Source organism: Branchiostoma belcheri, unplaced genomic scaffold (genome assembly GCF_001625305.1).
Source record: "Branchiostoma belcheri isolate BF01 breed outbred unplaced genomic scaffold, Haploidv18h27 scaffold48, whole genome shotgun sequence".
NCBI lineage: Eukaryota > Metazoa > Chordata > Leptocardii > Amphioxiformes > Branchiostomatidae > Branchiostoma > Branchiostoma belcheri.
Window position 1 is genome coordinate 309,713 of NW_017804109.1, and position 21,768 is coordinate 331,480.

Genomic DNA, 21,768 nt, shown 5'->3' on the forward strand with positions numbered 1-21,768 from the left:
CACAGATTTACCCCTTCCATCACGGTAACATAAAACATATAATTTCCATGCCTTTATCCGTTTTTCTCTTTGGATTTGATAGAGAAAAACGGACGAAAGTTTGCTCGTACTGCCCAATACCTGTATGTCAAAATTTACATAAGAAAGAAGCTTTCTTGAGAACCATTCGAAATATTTGGGTGTTTCACGCCGCGCCTGTTGGGATCGTCCCATTTCCAGGAATACTTATTCAAGATGTGATAGCCAAAATGTCAAGGACCACACAGATGTCAAGGACCATGCCTGCTCTTATATTAATGAGCGATAATTACTGGGGGGGGGGGGCTGCGTATGCGTATTCTATAGGAGCTTCTATAGGGAAAATGCGTATTCTATAGGAGCTTGAAGCTTCCTTGAATCTTCCTTGCAAGATCGAAAGATAACCACAGGATAAGCCGGTAACCAGTTGTACGTGCGCTTGGCTGGACCTAGGCGGGGCCGCGCGTGTTGTCCGCCCGCCGGGTCCAGTTTAGCCGCTATGGTGAGATTTGTCCGCTGGCGTTTGTGAATTTGCAACGCACGTTATTGTTTATAATTCTTATACATGTACTAGTCACCATTGGATTAAGTACGCTGGCTTTTGAACTTCTGCCACTATATTATAGGATATCATTTTCTCGCGATTTTAGCATGTGTAAAGCTTTTACGTTCATATTCCAAACGTTAACATATTCTTTAGGAGCTTGAAGCTTCCTATCAAGATCGAAGATGCTCATGATTTACCTACAGGATAACCCGGTACCCAGTTGTACGTGCGTTTTACCGGACCTAGGCGGGGCCGAGCGTGCTGTCCGCCCGCCGGGTTCAGTTTAGACGCTACCGGGCTTCGGGAGGCGGCTGGAAAGAGTAGAAATCGGCCAAATAGAGAGATAACATGCCGGGGGAGTTTGTCTGCTGGAAGAGAACATTTTGCCGCACCCGAACTTTCTTCGAACTATTCGGGTGCGGCAAAATGTTCTCGTCCAAATATTTAAGATATTTCTGAGAAAGCTTTTTCTTTTGTGAATTGTTGGCGTACATGGATTTGGCAGTAACAAATTTTTACCCTGTATTTTTCTCTCTGTCAAAACCCGTCACATCCCCTTCTCGGCGTTCATTTCAAAACTATAATCTTGCACCGTTAATTTTCCCTTAATATGTCTTATTTTGAAATGTTTGTTAGTAAATTGCAAACATTTATCTTAGCTCATTGGATCAAGATAAAGTATTCGGGATCTCCTAAGAAGGTACGTCCTTGAACTTATAAAACGCCCCCCTCCCCATCTGACTAGGTCTGATTATGTGCACACAGGGACCTGTCACGCCATGCCCCCCCCCCTCCACAGATTTACCCCTTCCATCACGGTAACATAAAACATTATTATTTCCATGCCTTTATCCGTTTTTCTTCTTTGGATTTGATAGAGAAAATAGGCGAAAGTTTGCTCGTACTGCCAAATACGTGTACGTCAAAATTTACATGAGAAAGAAGCTTTCTTGAGAACCATTCGAGATATTTGGGTGTTTCACGCCGCGCCTGTTGGGATCGTCCCATTTCCAGGAATCATAATGACAAGCAATTTACGGGTGAGCTGAACAACACGCATGCCGGGCTTGGTGGGCGTTACAGAGTCACAGATATAGCTGATGTCAGACCTTTGTTGCTAGGGAACGATTTACGTCGATTGTAGGTGCGTCTTTCATTATCCAATCAGCTTGAAGTATACCCAGGTAATTAAGACAGTTGACAGTCTAGCTCTGCGCGAACTCCGTGATTAAACATACTCTCCAAGCAGAGGTTTGGGTTTTGGGGGTATTTTTAGCGTGTTTTTAGGCTTTTTTATCGGGGTTTCTCTTTTGCACTGAATTTTTTTCCCACCAAGTTGGGTTTGGTGGGAAAAAAAATTCAGTGCAAAAGAGAAACCCCGATAAAAAAGCCTAAAAACACGCTAAAATACCCCCAAAACCCAAACCTCTCCTTGGAGAGTAGATTAAACACCCGAAGTTGACTTACAACCGAGTTCTCACGATGAATCCTGAGTAAATACCCAACGGACGACATGATTTTCCCCCATGCAAACATTGATTAATGCCACTCCCCCATAGTTAATATCCAATCATCCTTAATGTTGGCATAACTACAGAATAACTACACATATATAACGTTAAATCACATAGCAAGGATGATGACGTCGATAACAGTACACAATTGGTACGAAATTGACCACAGTTGTTCTTTTTCATATCAGTAAATCTGACAATGTGTTTGGTCCCCGAAAAGGTGAAAACATCATCGTATCTTTTTTTTTATTGTTCTCTGATGTTAACGGTGCATTGCTATCTACGCATGAGCGTCCTACTCTCTATAAAAATGGCGAGAACAAACAGAACATTGGGATTCACACACCTGGTAACCGTTCAGGGTGGAGACACAATGTTTATAATTGCGCATCTTTTGTATACCGATTTACCTAGATTTTTGTGCACAAGGGACCTTCGAAAAATAGTTGGTATGGACCTTTGTAACGCCGCTGCACGAATGCGGTCAGCATGGGGTCAGTGACAAATACGCATCGAAAATAATTTAAGGGAAGATGTGATAGCCAAAATGCGTTCCACAGATGTCAAAGACCATACCTGCTCTTAATGAGCGATGATCACTGGGGACACTGCCGTACCTTGTTGTACGGGTATTGCTCGTGCGTGACGAGAATTCAGAGTTCAGGGTTACTGATCATTACTCCAGTTTTTAAAATTTGTGAAATACTACTCAAAGATTCAGGCAAACTACTGAATGCTCACTGAATTCAAACTGAAAAAAATTATTTTTAATCCGAATTTAAATATTATCATTTAACGCTATGGACACCACTTTATATGACTGGCAAAGTTTAGTATATCTCGGAAAACAATACTATACTAAGAATCTACATATGATGTGAAATTTCGCTTTTATAGCCTACAAAAGTTCGCTTTCATAGTTCAAGTCTACCTTAATACAATGGCTACTTTCATGGACGACCACCACAGCAAAAATGCGTATTCTTTAGGAGCTAGAAGCGTCCTTGGAAGATCGAAATATAACCGTAGGATAACCAAGTAACCAAGTTGTACGTGCGCTTGGCCGGACCTAGGCGGGGCTGAGCGTGTTGTCCCCCCGCCGGGTTCAGTTTACACGCTTCGGTGAGAGTTGTCCGCTGGCGTTTGGAAATTTGCAACGCACGTTATCGTTTATGATTCTTATACATGTACTAGTCACCATCAGATTAACTATGCTGGCTTTTGAGCCTCTGCAACTATATCATAGGATATGATTTTCTTGTGAATTTAGTATATGTAAAGTTTTTACGTTCATATTCCAAACGTTAGCGTATTCTCGAGAAGCTTTAGGCTTCCTATCAAGATCAAAGATGCTCATGATTTACCTACAGGATAACCCGGTAACCAGCCCTACGTTCGTTTGGCCGGACCTAGGCGGGGCCGCGCGTGTTGTCCGCCCGCCGGGTTCAGTTTACACGCTACGGTGATATTTGTCGGCGGGCGTTTGGACATTTGCCAGGTCGTCGTTAATGATTCTTGTATATGTACTAGTCACCATTGAACTAACTACACTCAGTCTGGCTTCTGAAATTCAGCCACTATTTCTAATTATAGGATGTCATTTTCTGGCGAATTTAAAAGCAATTTTGAAAGTTTGGCACCCATCTGGTAATAATCTTTGTCATTGAACTCCACTCACGAGACATGTAATGGTTTAATGCAAAATGGCAAAAGCAGCTAAAATCTATGCGGCTGATCTGCAGTCACGGCTGGAAGGCCAGGATGGTGCTTGGCTCACGCAGGATGCGGTGGGACCATCGTCATTCCGGGGTCCTGTTGGGAAACGAAAGAAATATGGTAAAATGTGTGAAATGATCAACAATAAGTTTGGTTGTTGTTTGTTTTTGTTACTAAATGGATGATTTGATGGTTTAGTGTCTTGTCCAATAACATTCTGCCTGCTGAGGGAGTCTACTGCAGATGTTTCTTACCTCCCGAGGCTACTTCAAGGTTTTGGCCATGTCCTCATCGTACTCCTCAGGCTCGATGTACCCGCTGTTGTCCTTGTCCATGGACTCGAACCAGTCATCGGGCAGTTCGCTGATGTCCACATACTCCATCTTCTTCAGCATCTCCAGAGCCTCCTCCTTGGACAGCTTCATGTCGTTGTTCGTGTCGTGGTGTCCGAACTCGCGGAGGGCCTTGGCGTTCTCCTCCCGATAGATGTTCTCCTGTTCCCCGCGCAGCAGCTCGAGGAGGGTGCGGACTTTCTCGACCACACCCCTGAAGAACAAAGGCAAGGCTGTTGTTAATCTAAGTACGGTAAATAGTGCCCGGTTACCAGCAGACTGGAAGAGATGTTTGCATCATAAATAGGAAAGGCATCCCTCTTTAGGTCATATTGATTATTGCTTACCATGCTGTTTCGACGTCGTGGTCTTCAAATCCGCGGCCAGGCAGGGCGTTCTCTTGAGCTACCATCCTGTGGGTACAATGGCAAAATCAATGTTTATCGAGCAGGGGTCGAAGAAACATAGAAGTCACTTTTGCCGATGCAGGAATGGTTACATTATAATTCGTACGAATTGGTTATTAATGTTCACTTAGTGGCAACAATTACAACACAAATATCTCTATGAAAGGGCACACAAAAGATTGCTTGTGCCTTTTCCATGGAATGTATGCTGGTGACAGCTCACCTCTTACTATTCCTGCAGCCTCCCTGACAGTCACAACAGGCATAGTTGCACTGCCCGACTCCGCAGCAAGGGCCACCCTAAATGTGCAGTTAAAACGTGTTTGTTACTTCACACTTCGTGAGATATACATGTATGCAGTGTACAAATATGCAGTGTACTGTGTACAAATAGGTATATATATCAAAGACCTTAGAACAAGTACTATTTAGTTGAGTCATCCATTGTTTTGTACATACATGTAGGCCAATTTTTTTGTACCCACGTACATGTATGTTTACATGTGGTTTAAGACCTCACGAAAGTCGCTGTATTTTTTTGTGTCAATAAAGTTCTATCACGTCACTTACCCGGGTGCCGTCTCCACATCGGGTACAAACCCCACCAAGACACCGGGTGTTCTTACGGCAGCAAACCGACTCAGCTCGGTCCACGGTCAGCACCATCACAAGTGCGCACAGTCCCAGCACTGCCAACATGTAGTTCATGGTTGCCTGTATAATGGAAACAATCAGGATGAGAGTGCATCTTATACCACCTACTGTGCTAGGAATACATCGGCTTGGCACTGTAGAAGATAAATCTGATGTAACAGGCCTGATTTTAATACTCTAAAAGTTTCTTCTTTTTATAGATATACCCCCCTCTTAATGCTGTATCAAGAGATAAATGGCAACAACGATTGATATAGCCTTGCAATAACAAAGTCTTTTCCCAAAGCTCTCAGGTAACAAATTGTACCTGGCGTATAATCTTAAAGCAGTTGTTTTGGTATTTCCATGTTGTGTGGACGTCTTTGCTTTGAACATTTCAAAGAAAATTTGTCGTAAAAGGCATATCCCTTGTAGAAAACATATAAGTTTGTATTTGTTCACATTGTTGCCGTTGCATGATTGATTGATACTACACTTGACAGAACTGGTTCTCCCAGATATTATCAACATTCAGTTGGTTGAGAAGATTAGATGTTGATTATGCGCGCCTTAGACAGAACCCGCAAATTTGCATTCAACCTTTCCTATCAAAGTGTTATTAGCCACAGAATTCTGGAATAACCTAATAAATGTATCAAACCTAACATATGTAAGCTTACGCCTGTCAAACAAGACCTTCCCACGACCGCAAATCAACCATCGCCAGATTTAAGCCATACCTACCTTTCAATACAAATGGAATCGATTTTGAGTTATATTTGTGTCAAACTTCAGTCGTAACACTGCCCGACGCGCGAACAATTCTGACCTACCCCCAACACCAGCCCAACACCTCCCAACCACAGCTGAACCTCCCGTCCACACCCAAATATTCTTAAAATTTGGACCTCTTCTAGCGCAGCCGAACACCAGCCAACACACAACCGACCTAGCCCCCGACCTACTCCTAACCATGGTTGTGGAAAGTTTGGCAATGTTCGGGAGGCCATCTTCGGCTATGCATGACAGGGAATTAAATTACAACACCACCACCAAGAACATGGTCGCAGTTGGGTCACACTCGTTGGGTCGTGTGGCGTAGCGGCAGAGTGCGCGACTCGGAACTAAGAGTCCCGGGTTCGAGTCCTGACATGCCACCGATCTTGTGCCCTTGGGAAAGGCACTTTACACGACTTTCCTCACTTCGCTCAGGTGAAAATGAGTATTTTCCTGTAATGTATTTGTCCCCTGTGTTGGTGGCGGCATTTTAACCTCCTTGATATAAGTTGAAGAAACTTGAGTGTGTCGTCACCACGTCTGGTGATTACATGTTGGAATAATTAAAAAAAAGAACATGGTCGCCATGTTCAATAATTATCGGCTGATTGAATACGCTTCACGGCAGAGCCTGCTATCCAATAGCCTGGTATCCAGTCTTATGTGATTGGGGGTGCCGGTATTGGGGTGTTCAGGCAGGTTGTGCCTTCGGGGGCTCTAATAGCTTCCCCCGCCCAGTGCAACAGGCCGTCCCGGTAGGAGTGTTACGCTAATAAGAAACAGTATGCTTGGGGATTTGGTTTTCGTGGAGGGCTAATCAATCTCTCGTGAAATACACACCGGGAAACCAAGGAGGTTAAATACTATTAACCTCCTTGGGGAAACCTATGTTAGGCGGGCGGGACAGAGCTCTTGTGGCCCCGACCACGATCAGACTGGATACCAGGCTAGCTATCCAAGGGAACTGAGGTTTGAATGGGTCAACGTCTTCTCTTCTTGTGCTGAGCTAACAACTAACTACAAACATCGACAACCACGTCCAAAAAATCAGATTAAACATCATTTTCAAGGATTAAAACACAGATTTTTTATGAGGGACCATGAACGCTACATGGATTTTACGTCAATAGGGTGTGAGTGACATACAAGAGCAACAATAGAACAGAACGTAAATCAACGATAATGTAGCCGTTTGATGTGGCGACAATGACCCCAAAACTGGCTGAATGGTCAATTTTGTAAGCAAACGCTCACCGTGATTGGATTCCTAGCGTCTGTTGCTCCTCAAAGTGGACTTTGTTGGAGCGGGTGAGCTTGTTGATGTCCTCTCGACGTGGACTGTCTTGATCTTTTGACTTGATCAGACACACCAAGAAGGCGCGGCTTGTGGCTGGCCTTGTGCAGAGTGTAATTATCAGATGTTTGCCCTCTGTATTGTATGGGTGAAGCATGGGTGTTACACATGAGTGTGTAATCGCCCATTTTCCACTTCAAGCATTCTTTTGTGCCTTGAAACTGAAACCCTTTTGTTTTGACATTGTGCCAGTTCCCCTCCACCCATCCTTACAAAAAATACGCAGTCATTTCAACCCCTTAAGAGGGGACGCGCTTTCTGGTGAACGGGGTTAATTTAGGACAGACGCCAGGGATCATGTCATAACCACCCAACCGGTTAATTAAGTTGACAACGTCTGTTTCGTGGAACTGAGGGTGAAGTGTCACTGACCTGTCAGTCAAACATAAGTAAAACTGTAGCTTCGCAAGTTACATGTACCATAGACTTCTTCGTTGACAAGACGAAGTGCTTTATCTGACATTGTGTAGGTTATCACTAAAAGCCCGTGACCTATTGCGGGTATTAGAAAAAAAAAACGTTTTACATTTTCAATTCTTAGATTGCTTTACTCAAGGGGGCTTGTTTTGATTTGCTCTTAGTTGAAGTCTATTTTACAATCCTCAGGTACCACCTAGCGACTTTATCGAAGAGTGCACTTTATCTCTAGAAATTAGGAAAGCAAGTGTCAAACTCCTCAAAACCCTTGCGATGAATCATTGATCTACAGAGCTCTCACGCTTTTCACGGGTTTAGGGATGGTTAAAGAAGAAACCCTGTTATCTATGGTACAGGCTATGAATAGGATATCGGACACGGTTCTTAATTTTTAGTCTACTGCATACGCCAAACACTAACTTAGTAACAAAACGGCAAGGGTCCAAGGGCAATGGTGAAAGAAAAACAACAGCAACAATATGAGACGGACATCAACATGAAGCGTGTAGCCGGATTTATTGCAGGTGAAGTGTACATATGTACTTAGAGAAATGAAACAACAGGCAGATTCATGGAACAGAAAACTTAATTTAGCTCTAGACTTGTCGGCACAGGTCTCTTGTGTGCATTACTGTTATAACAATGGGCACTATACGGACACTACAGCTCATTAGGCACATAACAACCGTACTCCTTGTATACTCCAATGATTCGTTTCAAATGTGAAATGACATTACAGAATTAAAAGAAAGTGTTGTACCTGTATCATTTTGATGTATAACCTACATATTCCAATATTCTAATTATATATCGATTACACTAATAAAACCATCATTATCTGTATTGATCTAACGGATGCACTGCTTTGCACTCTTCTCACTCTTCAGTGACGTGACCCACACGAAACAATAACTGACAAAATCTTTCACCATGCGTTTTCTAGATTTTTATTGGCAGAAATCTCGGTTACATAGAGCAGCAAGTGCTGACCTATGGGTTCCTTGGGGAATTATAAGACGACAGGTTACTATACTAAAAACGTCTCTGTAGGAACTTTACTAGGCAAACTTTGAAGACGTTGAGAAGTCTAGATGAAAATGAACAACATTACGATCAGGTCAAAGTCTTACTATAAAGATATGAAATACTATAAAGATATGAAAGTTTAGAGATGGTTGAAGGAGGAACCCTGTTATCTATGTTACAGGCTGTGATCAGGGTATCAGAGAACAATAGAAAAGATATACGATGATGTTGGTTTACATATTTTCTGGAACAGACCCCTATGGTAGAACATGTATATTTTGGCTCTTTGTGCCCTTGTGGTATACCTAAATATCCTAGCAATTGCAATTGATATGGGACATATGTCCACAGGATTCCATTCAAATTTTACTTTGACATAACCCCTTTCTGGAAGATGGTGATTTGTTACTTTCAACCTTGATATCCACTCACGAACCTTGTCATAGTTAAATGAGGCAAAAGCAGCTAAAATCTATGCGGCTGATCTGCAGTCACGGCTGGAAGGCCAGGATGGTGCTCGGCACACGCAGGATGCGGTGGGACCATCGTCATTCAGGGGTCCTGTTGGGAAACAGAAAAACATGGTAAAATGTGAGAGGAACTGTTCTACAATAAGAAGTTTTGTTGCTGTTTGTTTTTGTCACAGAAATGATGGATTAATTCATAAATTTATTGGCTGATTGATCCCTACATTACTATTATCCCTACAGATAAACTGCTCAGGCCAGCTCAGGGGCGTACCCGAGGGAGTCATCAGTATAAATACCAGCCTATACACGCACGTACAGACGTCTATAAATATTCCCTCTTCCCCCGCACAATCCCACAATGGAACGCTTTGCCTGGCCCGGTAACCATGGCTCCCACCGTTGAGTCCTTCCGGGCCAGGCTGGAGGCCTGCCAGCCTTAGACCAAGGCCTCCCACCCCCTAAAGTGCCCCACCAGGGGCTATATGGGGGTGTAGCCGGGGCTTGAACAACATCCTAGAGCCCCGGCAAAGATGAAAATGAAGATCAATATTGACTTGGCTCGGGGAGGGACGTCCCTAACCCAGCTGACATGCCCTTTAACCAGTTTGGTAAAAATAAAGGGTCTGCTTTAACCAAGGCGTTTTCTACCTGCCGAGGAAGTCTACTGCAGATGTTTCTTACCTCACGGGTCTACTCCAAGTCGTTGGCTATGCCCTGGTCGTACTCCTCATCAGGCTCGATGTACCCGATGTCGTTGGTGTCTAACTCACCGCCGGGCCCGGTGTTCTCCTCCCGGTAGATGTTCTCCTGTTCCCCGCGCAGCAGCTCGAGGAGGTCGCGGGCTTCCTCAGCCACCCTGGTGAACAATAAAGGCCTGTGATTAATCTCATACCTCGTACTCCTGCTGAACAAGTCACAATGAACCAACCGCCAATAAACTGTCTACAGTTTCAAATGCCATAGTTTTGTCCTGGATATTTACAAAATTGAGCCGACCTCTGAAGTTTTAATTAATACCTGATCATTTTGCAGTAGCTACATGTAGTGCTATGGATGTTTGCTCGTGTATTTTTGCCTTTGTATCTGGCCGGGTTTACTGAAGATATTAGTTTTGCGGGAACTATTTTTATGTTAGCTTACCGCTCAAGTTCTTCGTCGGCGCTGTGGTCTTCAAATTCTCGGCCAGACATGGCGGTGTTCTCTTCTTCCAGCGACTCCGGAAGGCCGCGGGAATTCGACACCGACCTTGAGAACATGATATAGAGACATAGTGACAAAGTTTAAGCCTTTCTTTTTGTGTTGGAACTATGGCTTGAACTTTGTAACTATAAATTCTACCAACACAGATAAGCTTTCAATCAACATTGAGACATGTAGGAAAATAAACTGCATCAGAAACATCGGGTCACTTCTACTGAATTCAGAAGATTCTCACGGATCGGTGCAGAACATAGAAAACTAGTGGCCGAGTCCTCACTGGTACCTGACCTGCCCAAATAGAAACCTTAGGTTACATGTAGAAAAGCTGGATTTGGGATTCATGGTGAAACCGTGTGCTTACGTTATGATTAATTGGTGCAATGGATAAATGTTTTGGGGGAACGAATGAACCGACTATTCTACACGAGAAAGCCACCTACTCCTGCCACTTGGTCAGGTCCATCTGGGACAGAGAGGAGCACGCCACCCTCTCGTTCCCAGTCTGTGTGGGCAGCCTGAAGACGTCCGGCTGCATGTGTGTGGTGCCGTCCGTGTTGTCGCACAGGATCCGGGCCAGACTGGTCTTCCTGATCTCCGCAAGTTGGGCTGGAAAAATTGGGAAACGGAAAATGAATATCATTCTGACATGCATCCACTGACACCAGACCTGATCTCCAAGCAGATTCAGTAGGGCAAGGGGACTTATGTATACAGGCTGCCAATGGGTATATACAGGCGCCTAACATAAAGTCTCCTTGCCCCACCGACACTAGACCTTCATAGTTTTGTATGGAACAATCATTTTTGGATCCTTCTGATCAGTTCAGCTGGAAAAAGTGCAAAGAATATGTGACAATGTACATGTATAAAAGGTCCTTAATTCCACTACAAACATTGTTTGTTTTGTCCTATGAAATCTGAGGGGTAAGTTTAGCTTTAGCCAACCTGCTGTAAACTGCCCGCGGTTCTCGAACCAGAAGCGGTCCCCCTTGCGGAGGGCCTGGAACTGCAGGCCGATCAGACAGGCGAAGGTTGGACCGACGACACCGTCCGGCACGGACTCCTCGGCAAGACCCCCCACGAACACGTCGATGTCGTCCACGTGGCTGTGCGAAACGAGACACATAAGACATTAGAAATAGGTACCAGCCACAACATGTGGCAATTTATCAATATGGTTCAAAGTGTGTAGGTTCTAGAAACGTTGATTCACTGCACTGCATGTTTCTAAAATTATGCTTGACTACTGAAAGTACACCATCATAATTTGTAGAACCAAACATATTTGTGAACAAAAACAGCATTTGGCATGATCTTCAGTATGCTGGAATACAAACTCACATACAGATAGACATTTGAAAATATGGGTGCTATTCTACACCAGTATAATGTCCTTGTAAATGCACCTCTACAGTAACATGTTTTGGAAGCCGCACCTGTACACATTCTCCAGTCTCTTTCGGGCGAAACAGTCTGGGATTTCAAACGCCAGGTCGTCGAAGCTGTTGGCTTTGGGCAGGCCACACCTCACCCTCCAGGCGTTGTAGCCGGGCAGCCCGTGGTCTCTGCCCCGCTGGATGTTCAGCGCCGCCAGGTCCAGGCCGAGAGACCCGGGAGGATCCGCAAACAGGTGCTTCGTCAGGCCCGAGACCATGAACCGGTTGAAGTCCTGATGGGGCTGGGCGGTCAGTCCCCGTAGGATGGAGTCCGGGCCGCCTAGGTCGTTGTTGAGGATGTGGGTTGGATTGAAGAAAGCAAAGGCCAGCCGAATCGGACACGCGCTGGCCTCGTTGAAGTCCGGAGCATAGCGGAGGAGAAGGTTATAAACCAGACTGTGGCCGAACCGGTAGGCTGCTGTGGCGAAGACGTTAGAGATGGTGGGGTTCACGCTCGCGTCGTACCCGGAGAAGTACCCGTTCGTGGCGAGGGTCAGGTGAAACTTGGTCATGGCGTCCGGACCGAGAACGTGAGGAAGGTCCTCCCCGTACGTGATCTTCTGCATCAGCGCGCCGACGATCTTCCTGGTCTCGAAGAACACCCGATCGTCGTCCCAGCGCGGGTTGAGTTGGGAGAGCCGCCTGGCGATCCGGTTGTGTTCCCGCAGGAAGACGGTGTGCATGGAGGTCAGTCCCGGCTGCTCGTTCACACGGATGTCCCCAGCCCGCGAGCACTTCTCGGGCCCGGTAAAGTCTTCACACGCCATGTCCTCCTCCGTGGCGGGCAGAAGTTCCTTCTGGTTAGCGTCTGCAGGGTTCGGTCTGGACTTCAGCAGGCCGCGTGCTCCTCCTAAAACCAATTTGTTGGCTTCTCCTAAAACCAAGTAAAACCAAAAGTAAAAAATCGCGCATCATCACGGACATAATGGCACACCACATGCCCAATTACACAAAAAATACTACGTACAGAATAATATGTTTCGGTATTTTTGGTTTAAGGTCGATTGAGATGCATATAATGTGTATTGTGCGTACGGCTGCATATGAAATAAATGTCATGCAGTTGGCAACTCGTACGCAATAAGGATGCGCAGAAGTGCGACAAGACCCCAATGTTATGGCCAATGCTTTCTTTGGTATAACTGCCGTGTCAAAAAAACAACATGTTTACCTCTTTTGCTTAATTTGCGTCAAGTGCCAACAATTCATGCTGCAATGCACCACATGCAACTATTCGCTGTGTACCTTCATTGCACCGATACTGACAAAAAAAAGAATTATATTTTCCCATACCTGACGTTCCGTAGAGGTTCAGCTCTCTAAGCCATGGCTGCCAGCCCGAGTGGGTCCGAGTGACCACGAACCTCCAGTACCGCGCGGTTCCCTGGAACCCGCTGAACTCCTGGCGCTGGTTCGTCCCTCCCCGCACGTTACCGACGGACTTGACGTCCTGCCAGTTGTACGGACTCGCAGAGAGCGACCTTTGCAACCTGAAGGATGCAATGTCATGTATGGTGTCCCCGTAGTTGTTGAGCGCGATGCGGGTCACAGTTTGGGGAGCTGTGAGGTCCAGTATGATGTACCTGTTGTTGGAGTAGCGGTTGGTACCTTGTGGGTTCCAGTAGGTTGCACTATCCCCATCCAAAGCTTTTGTGGCATCATATGTCACTCCGTTGTCGACCCATGGTCTGCCAGAGGAGCTCACGACCCGAACCCGTGTCAGCCCTTCACCTAGGAAAGAGGACACGACTCGTTAAATTCTATCGTAACGAGGAGAAAAGTTGGAAAGAAAATTTGTGCTCAAATGTCCTTTCTGGTACAAGCCACGACTGCCAACACTCATTACAAAGGACGCCAGGGCGCTGAGAGGTCCAGTATTATGAACCAGCTGTTGTAGTTTCTTCCCAAACATTGCGGGTTCCAGTGAGATGCACTGTTCCCATCCAAGGCTTCAGCGACAGCTCCATCGTTGTTGGCCCACGGTTTGCCAGCGGAGCTCACGACCCATGAAGAATACCGTCTCGTTAAGTAAATTCTATCGTAACAAGGAGAAAACGATACAAACGTCAAGTTGTTCCCAGTTGATGCCATCACTAGCAACAGCCACTAGGAGGGAGATTGCCTAATTCACACAACCCTTTCGTTTAAAGAACCGTGTTTTATCCGGAACCATGCTCAGGCACGGTTCTGCACGCGTATCCAGATGGCAGAGCCGTGACTGGTGCAAATCTGCCTTCTTGATTACGCGTAGACTATCCAGAACCTGACACTGGTCTGGATACGATAAAAAAAAACCGAGAAGCAAACAAGTTGGAGGAACTTACGAGGCTGCAGCTGGATTGGCGGGACTTGGCAGATATACCGTCGATGGCCGGAGCAAGGCACGTCGTTCCACTTGCCTCCGGATCCCGGCAGCAAAGTGGCACAGTCCTCGTTATGCCCTGCATTGTTTGGTTCCCCGGGGTGCCAGTTGCTGTAGGAATCTGTGGTAAAATTTGCAGGAAGTGGTGTGAGCAAATTTTGTTTCATGCAGTCTCCTTTAGTTTTTATATTTGTGATGCAGTACTCGGATTAGGGTACCGTTATTCACTCATCATACTTCACAGTAAAACAACAATCATTGACATTTTACATGAAAGCTAAACGAGGACCATTCTTTATTACTTAGCCTCCTTAGCTGTTAAACCCTTCAAAGCTGTCACAGTAAGAATGATGAGACAAAAGAGGCCTGCATGGGGGGGGGGAGTGATTGCGAATTACGCAAAATTTTCGCTGCCGATTACGAATTACATTTTCAGAGCTGATTACGACTTTACGCTTTGCGGCTAAAGTACTATTACGAATTACGTTGACTTAAGGGGAGGTTGCCAACTAAGTACGAAGACTAAAAACGTCTAATTACGCCTTACGAAAAAGGGCATGCAGGCCCCATAGAACAACCAAGAAAGTGATAACTGGAAGTACCTAATGCGGTTCCGTCAGCAAAGCGCCATTGCCCTTCGGCGTTTTGATCACTCAGTCCGATGTAGAAAGCGGCGTCGTTTCGTACCGCATTCTTCAGCTGGACCAGGAACGCGTTAGTGGCGGCGTCTTTCGGCATGGCCAGCCTGCCGCCTTCTGCCTGGCAGGCCTTCATGGCCCAGCTGTAGTCAGGTTTGGTTTGGGAGAAGGCCTTGAAGCAGTTTTGCTGGAAACTTTGGTAGCCTGCCGGACACGTAACTTGTACCACGGGTGGTTCTGTAACAAGGAAGATCCATGGTCAATAATGCTTACTAACCCTTTCGTATCCAGAACCATGCCTATGTAGTTCTACATTTGCACCCAACTGAGTTACAGCTAGGATCAGGCACGGTTGTGGATAGTCTCCGTGTATCTAACCCCCCAAGCACGGTTCTGGATACGTGTGGACTTCAGCAGGCCGCGCGCTACTACGGTACAGGGAAGTGGGATGGTTCCCAAAAGCTGCCCGGTCGGGCTCCGTGTCGGAATTGTTACCTCAGATTTACTTACCAGCATGTTCTCTGAGCTCCTCTATCTCTTCGTCCGAGGAGCCGTAGACGTTGGAGGCGTCCACGAAGGCGGTGAGCTGGTTCAGCTGCTGCCGGCGGCCCATGTGGCACCCTTCGTTCGGACTGGATAGGGAGCGAGCGAACGGCAAGCAGGGCGTCCCTGCGAAGTCAGGGTCGTCTGAGGGGACGTTGATGTTGAAGCAGTGTTCGTCATCGGTGCCACAGGTACAGACGAGACCTGAAGATACCCGGAGGAAAGCGTAGTTATGAAATATGCTGCGTAATGAAAGATAAGGAAGCACTGTACATGATCTGCCGAGCAACTTTTACCTGGGACCAGGGATGATACCGACTTCCAACTATCATTTCACCCAATTTCTAAGACCGGAGATGCCCTCGATAATTCATAATTCGAATAGTCTTATTTCTCGTTTTGGAAACAAGTTTGAATCTTATACTTCATGACATTGTCTCAACTCTGACAGAACTGAATCAGCTTACAGGTGTGTCCTATGTGGTAGAGGTTGTCACTCTCGTGTAGGATTGTTTAGCCATAGCCGATGCTGTAGGTTGATACTACTGATGATTTTACCACGGTCAATATTGACCGACGGGGGCCGTATGTGATATAGATACTACTATTATTCTCCCAACGTCGGTGGTTAATTGTAGAGGTACACATCTGTAGTACAGACGTCTTAGAAACTGTAAGAAATGACAATGCAGATTCGTCTTGCCCCCCCCCCCCCAAAAAAAAACATCACTCTTCAAAACTTACACGTTGCAATTGTTGTGTATTAAAGAGAAACTGACGACAGCCTATATGGTCGCTGCTTCAACATTTGATCGAGAAGCTTTTCATGTTTTCACGAACCTTCTTCCTGGAAGTTGGGCGTGAGAGTGATGTCGTGGTCCAGGAACTGTCCGAACTGCATGACCATGTGGGTGTTGACCGGGCTGGATTTCCGCAGGTCCTCGTGCACGGTAGTGCTGACCAGCCGCGCGCTGGGGAGGGGGGCGCCGCCACGTGCAGTGGTGCGAGGCATCATGAGTCCTGACAAAAAAGAGTAAGCGATTTAGGACCGTGCCTATCTAGTTCTATGCCAGAATGGGTTAGAATCAGGCAATGGATTCTGCATTACCCCTGACATGGTTCTAGATACCTACAACTATACAGAATCGTTCCCGAGCAAGGTACTTAGGTTGAAGCACCGAACATTCTGTTCTACTTCGGGGTTTCCTGAACGAACGCAAAATAAGACAACAGAAGGGACTTTCCCAATGGAAGAGCTGCTAGAAGCGTGATGTAGTCAGGCTAGGGGCCTGACCAGTGGAAGGGCTGCCAGAAGAGTGATGTAGTCAGTCTAGAGGCCTGACCATGGCCAGTGGAAAGTCTGCTAGATGTGTGATGCAGGCAGGCTAGGGGCCTGATCAGTGGAAGAGCGGCTAGAAGCGTGATGTAATCTACATACCGTCGCCGTATTCTGGCTCCAGCAGCCTTCTTAAGGGTTGCTCACTACTTCCCCACAGGGGGTGGTCCCGGTTGTTGCAACGGCCGTTTGCCGAACGGAACTCTGGGACGGCTGGTGTAGGGCACGTGATCGGCTCCATGGAGGTGGCGTCACAAACTCTTGCCACGGTCCGGGAGTCGATGGCGGACAGCATGGCTATAGTGTAGCTTCTACGCCTGGAGCTAAAATCAAGGATTTCTGTCAAAAGACGAATCACCTCAAATGGAAAAAAAACTAGAGCTTACTCCATGCGATTCGGTAAACTCCGTGCTTCGTCAATGGACCTTTTTGCGGACAACAATGCATGCTGGGAGATTGCGGTGCAACATGGATGGCTCAGGTGACGACCAACATTGTTGCCATGGCAACAAGTATGTAATACATGAGTACACTGTGTCTGATCCACTCGAATGGTAGTGATTTTTTTGCCTCTTGAACTACCCAGAGCGCCCCACGTCTACTAGCATGTATTGATATGAAATAGGTCTATGTCAAGTGATGAATCATTTGCATATCAGTGACATCGAAGCAGGTCGGTGGAATATCTCTCGGGACGTCACAACGCAGCTCCCATTAGCCGGCAAGGTAGCTGACTTACGATTACCCTGATATTGACCATGTATTTGTTTTGTCTTCTCTTTTATTCACAAACGACGGAAGGTCTCACCTGCTCATGAAGTGTTTTGCCACCTTCTCCAAGACGGTGGCACACCTGCTGAGCTCCTTTGCCATCGGGGTGCCGCGATGTTCGCTGGCCTGTGCGTTCAGAGCTCCGGAGAACGGGCTTTCCTCTGGTGCAGCACCTGGAAGGCACACGGGGTAAGCTGTCACAGATGTAGTCTCTGAGACCACAGTTTCGTCAACTTTGCTCCTAATGTTGTGTTATTGGACCGGTGTCTGAAGAAGTTTGAATGTCGGAGGTCCTAGCCAATAGCCACACTTGTGCGATAGGGACGTTTACGATATCGCCAGTGATTATAGGGAAAAAATGCAGTGCAAAAGAGAAACTCAGATAAAAAAGCCTAAAAACACGCTATAAATACGTATATATACCCCCCCAAACCAACCTCTGCTTGGAGAGTAATTATAGGGTGCTATAGCATCATGCCCATGTTAAAAATACGGAGGCAAAAGTACTTTCCTTCTCACTTAATGAACGGTCAGGACTTCCGGTGAAAAAGAGTTCTCTTTGTTCTGATTTTCCCAGCCCCATCATGATGTAACATTTCCACCTGACATTTCTGCATGTGCTCACCTCCGGACACTACATGGGCGGCCGCTTCAGCCTCCATTTCTGCTTTTGCCTGAGCGACCGCCTGCTGCAGTTCTTGTTCTGTAGGGCTCTGGCCGGTAACCATGACAACCAGCGGTGCCATGGCAACCGCGGCGAAGAGTATCGGGATCAACCTGAAAGCAGAGAGAACATCCTCGTCACCGTTGTATCAAATCTCCAAGCATATCTTTTGGCGGGCGAACAAATGTATCGATTTAAAGAAGAAAGCCCTATAAAAACGCCTAAAATCGTTAAAAAAATCAGCAAAAGCCTCTTCTTGCAGAGTACTCCGTATCTATGTCTGTATGTCTCGGATAATTGATGTGTTGTGTTCCTGAGATTGCAATACGCGGCGCAATGAATGCGAGTGCTGGGCGGAGAGGTTGACATGGCACGACAGAATGGCAGGATACTAATAATAATGATAATTATATAAACTTAATTTGTACACAACTTGTACGAGGTACAGAGCATGGTATCTTCTGCCATATAACAAACATAAAATAGGAGACTTATTCACATTACAAGAGAGTCTATACAGTTACAAGATGAAAATGTACAATTAATGATGTTATTTTAGCGTGTAGTCATATGACAAGGCGGTACGTGACGGGACTAAACAAGCCTGAACCACCCACATCTGCTTGGAGAGTTGCCAAAGTTTTACAGGTGAGCAGATTTCACCTGTGACATGACAGAGCGTGTCCGCACATTGCGTCGGAATGAAGTGATCATGTTGATGCTCTAACCGTGCCAAGAGCGCATACCCTGACAACAAAGGGACAGAACTGTGTACACTAAAATATAGGCTTAAAACTCCAGAACATAATCACCGAGCAGATCGTTCAGTGGCTGGCTAGACAGTATCAAATTGACAAGACAGTGTCAAATTGGCAGGGTAATATCAAATTAGCAGGGCATTCAAATTGGCAAGACTGTATAAAATTGGCAGGTCAGTATCGAATTGACAAGTCAGTATCAAATTGGCAAGAAAGCATCAAATTAGCGGGCATTCAATTTTGTAAGACAGCATCAAATTGGCAAGACAGTATCAAATTGACAAGACAGTATCAAATTGGCAAGACAGTATCAAATTGGCAGGACAGTATCAAATTGGCAGGGCAATATTATTGGTGTGCTTGCTATGTCATTGAGAAATAAAATCTGAATCTGAACTTTTATCTTTAAAACATACCAAGGGACTTATCATAGAGTGTATACAGTACAACATAAAAAAAGTATGGTGGAATTTTTAGCGTGTAGTCATATGACAAGGCGGTACGTGACGGGACTAAACAAGCCTGAACCACCCACATCTGCTTGGAGAGCTGCCAAAGTTTTACAGGTGAGCAGATTTCACCTGTGACATGACAGAGCGTGTCCGCACATTGCGTCGGAATGAAGTAATTATGTTGTTGTTCTAACCGTGCCAAGAGCGCATACCCTGACAACAAAGGGACAGAACTGTGTACACTAAAATATAGGCTTAAAACTCCAGAACATAATCTCCGAGCAGATCTTTCAGTGGCTGCGAAACAGGATCAAATTGGCAAGACAGTATCAAATTGGCAGAGTAATATCAAATTGGCAAGACTGTATCAAATTGACAAGACAGTATCAAATAGACAGGATAGTATCAAATTGGCAAGACTGTATCAAATTGACAAGACAGCATCAAATTGGCAGAGTAATATCAAATTGACAAGACTGTATCAAATTGACAAGACAGTATCAAATAGACAGGATAGTATCAAATTGACAAGACAGTATCAAATTGGCAGAGTAATATCAAATTGGCAAGACTGTATCAAATTGACAAGACAGTATCAAATTGGCAGAGTAATATCAAATTGGCAAGACAGTATCAAATAGACAGGACAGTATCAAATTGACAAGACAGCATCAAATTGGCAGAGTAATATCAAATTGACAAGACTGTATCAAATTGACAGGACAGTATCAAATCGGCAAGACAGGATCAAATAGACAAGAAAGTATTAAATTGGCAAGACAGTATCGAATTGGCAAGACAGTATCAAATTGACAAGACAGTATCAAATTGACAAGACAGTATCAAATTGACAAGACAGTATCAAATTGACAAGACAGTATCAAATTGACAAGACAGTATCAAATTGACAAGATAAGACAGTAGCAAATAGACAAGACAGTATTAAATTGGCAAGAAAGTATCAAATTGACAAGACAGTATTAAATTGACAAGACAGGATCAAATTGACAAGACAGGATCAAATTGACAAGACAGGGTCAAATTGGCAAGACAGGATCAATTGACAAGACAGTATCAAATTGATAAGACAGTATCAAATTGACAAGATAGTATTAAATTGACAAGACAGGATCAAATTGACAAGACAGGATCAAATTGACAAGACAGTATCAAATTGACAAGACAGTATTAAATTGACAAGACAGGATCAAATTGACAAGACAGGATCAAATTGGCAAGACAGGATCAAATTGACAAGACAGGATCAAACTGATAAGACAGGATCAAATTGGCAAGACAGGATCAAATTGACAAGACAGGATCAAATTGACAAGACAGGATCAATTGGCAAGACAGGATCAAATAGACAAGAAAGTATTAAATTGGCAAGACAGTATCGAATTGGCAAGACAGTATCAAATTGACAAGATAAGACAGTAGCAAATAGACAAGACAGTATTAAATTGGCAAGAAAGTATCAAATTGACAAGACAGTATCAAATTGACAAGACAGCATCAAATTGACAAGACAGTATCAAATTGACAAGACAGCATCAAATTGACAAGACAGTATCAAATTGACAAGACAGGATCAAATTGACAAGACAGTATCAAATTGACAAGACAGTATCAAATTGACAAGACAGTATCAAATTGACAAGACAGGATCAAATTGACAAGACAGTATCAAATTGACAAGACAGTATCAAATTGACAAGACAGTATCAAATTGACAAGACAGTATCAAATTGACAAGACAGTATCAAATTGACAAGACAGTATCAAATTGACAAGACAGTATCAAATTGACAAGACAGTATCAAATTGACAAGACAGTATCAAATTGACAAGACAGTATCAAATTGACAAGACAGTATCAAATTGACAAGACAGTATCAAATTGACAAGACAGTATCAAATTGACAAGACAGTATCAAATTGACAAGACAGTATCAAATTGACAAGACAGTATCAAATTGACAAGACAGTATCAAATTGACAAGACAGTATCAAATTGACAAGACAGTATCAAATTGACAAGACAGTATCAAATTGACAAGACAGTATCAAATTGACAAGATAATATCAAATTGACAAGACAGCATCAAATTGACAAGATAAGACAGGAGCAAATAGACAAGACAGTATCAAATTGACATGAGAGTATCAAATTGGCAGGTAGTATCAAATTAGCAGGGCATTCAATTTGGTAAGACAGTATCAAATTAACAAGATAAGACAGGATCAAATAGACAAGACAGTATCGAATTGACAAGACAGTATCAAATTGACAAGACAGTATCAAATTGACAAGACAGGATCAAATTGACAAGACGGTATCAAATTGACAAGACAGTATCAAATTGACAAGACAGTATCAAATTGACAAGACAGTAT

General features: G+C 44.7%; 2 protein-coding genes across 2 annotated transcripts; both read right to left on the reverse strand.

Moving 5' to 3' along the window:
* Positions 1-3,879: 3,879 nt before the first annotated feature.
* Positions 3,880-4,816, reverse strand: LOC109479404. The gene is made up of 4 exons (XM_019781368.1): positions 4,758-4,816; positions 4,475-4,540; positions 4,050-4,341; positions 3,880-3,891 (listed from the first exon to the last, which is right to left on the reverse strand). The coding sequence occupies exons 2-3, from the start codon at positions 4,537-4,539 to the stop codon at positions 4,059-4,061; spliced, it is 348 nt and encodes a 115-aa protein (XP_019636927.1). The 5' UTR covers position 4,540; positions 4,758-4,816; the 3' UTR covers positions 3,880-3,891; positions 4,050-4,058.
* Positions 4,817-10,847: 6,031 nt separating this feature from the next.
* On the reverse strand, positions 10,848-17,657 carry LOC109479411 (thyroid peroxidase-like). The gene is made up of 10 exons (XM_019781377.1): positions 17,535-17,657; positions 16,829-17,049; positions 16,231-16,410; positions 15,358-15,594; positions 14,812-15,084; positions 14,172-14,330; positions 13,141-13,578; positions 11,848-12,721; positions 11,357-11,517; positions 10,848-11,017 (listed from the first exon to the last, which is right to left on the reverse strand). The coding sequence occupies exons 1-10, from the start codon at positions 17,597-17,599 to the stop codon at positions 10,848-10,850; spliced, it is 2,778 nt and encodes a 925-aa protein (XP_019636936.1). The 5' UTR covers positions 17,600-17,657.
* Between the last annotated feature and the right edge of the window lie 4,111 nt (positions 17,658-21,768).

What these genes read in the sequence shown, in the direction of transcription:
- LOC109479404 (XM_019781368.1), bottom strand. Translation starts at nt 4,539, where the DNA reads ATGGTAGCTCAAGAGAACGCCCTGCCTGGCCGCGGATTTGAAGACCAC. An exon ending in CACGACGTCGAAACAGCATG is followed by an intron (nt 4,342 to 4,474) that starts GTAAGCAATAAT and finishes TTTGTTCTTCAG; the next exon opens with GGGTGTGGTCGAGAAAGTCC.
- LOC109479411 (XM_019781377.1), bottom strand. Translation starts at nt 17,599, where the DNA reads ATGGCAAAGGAGCTCAGCAGGTGTGCCACCGTCTTGGAGAAGGTGGCA. An exon ending in GCAAAACACTTCATGAGCAG is followed by an intron (nt 17,050 to 17,534) that starts GTGAGACCTTCC and finishes CCTTGATTTTAG; the next exon opens with CTCCAGGCGTAGAAGCTACA. An exon ending in AGACTGGAGAATGTGTACAG is followed by an intron (nt 11,518 to 11,847) that starts GTGCGGCTTCCA and finishes CGTTTCGCACAG; the next exon opens with CCACGTGGACGACATCGACG.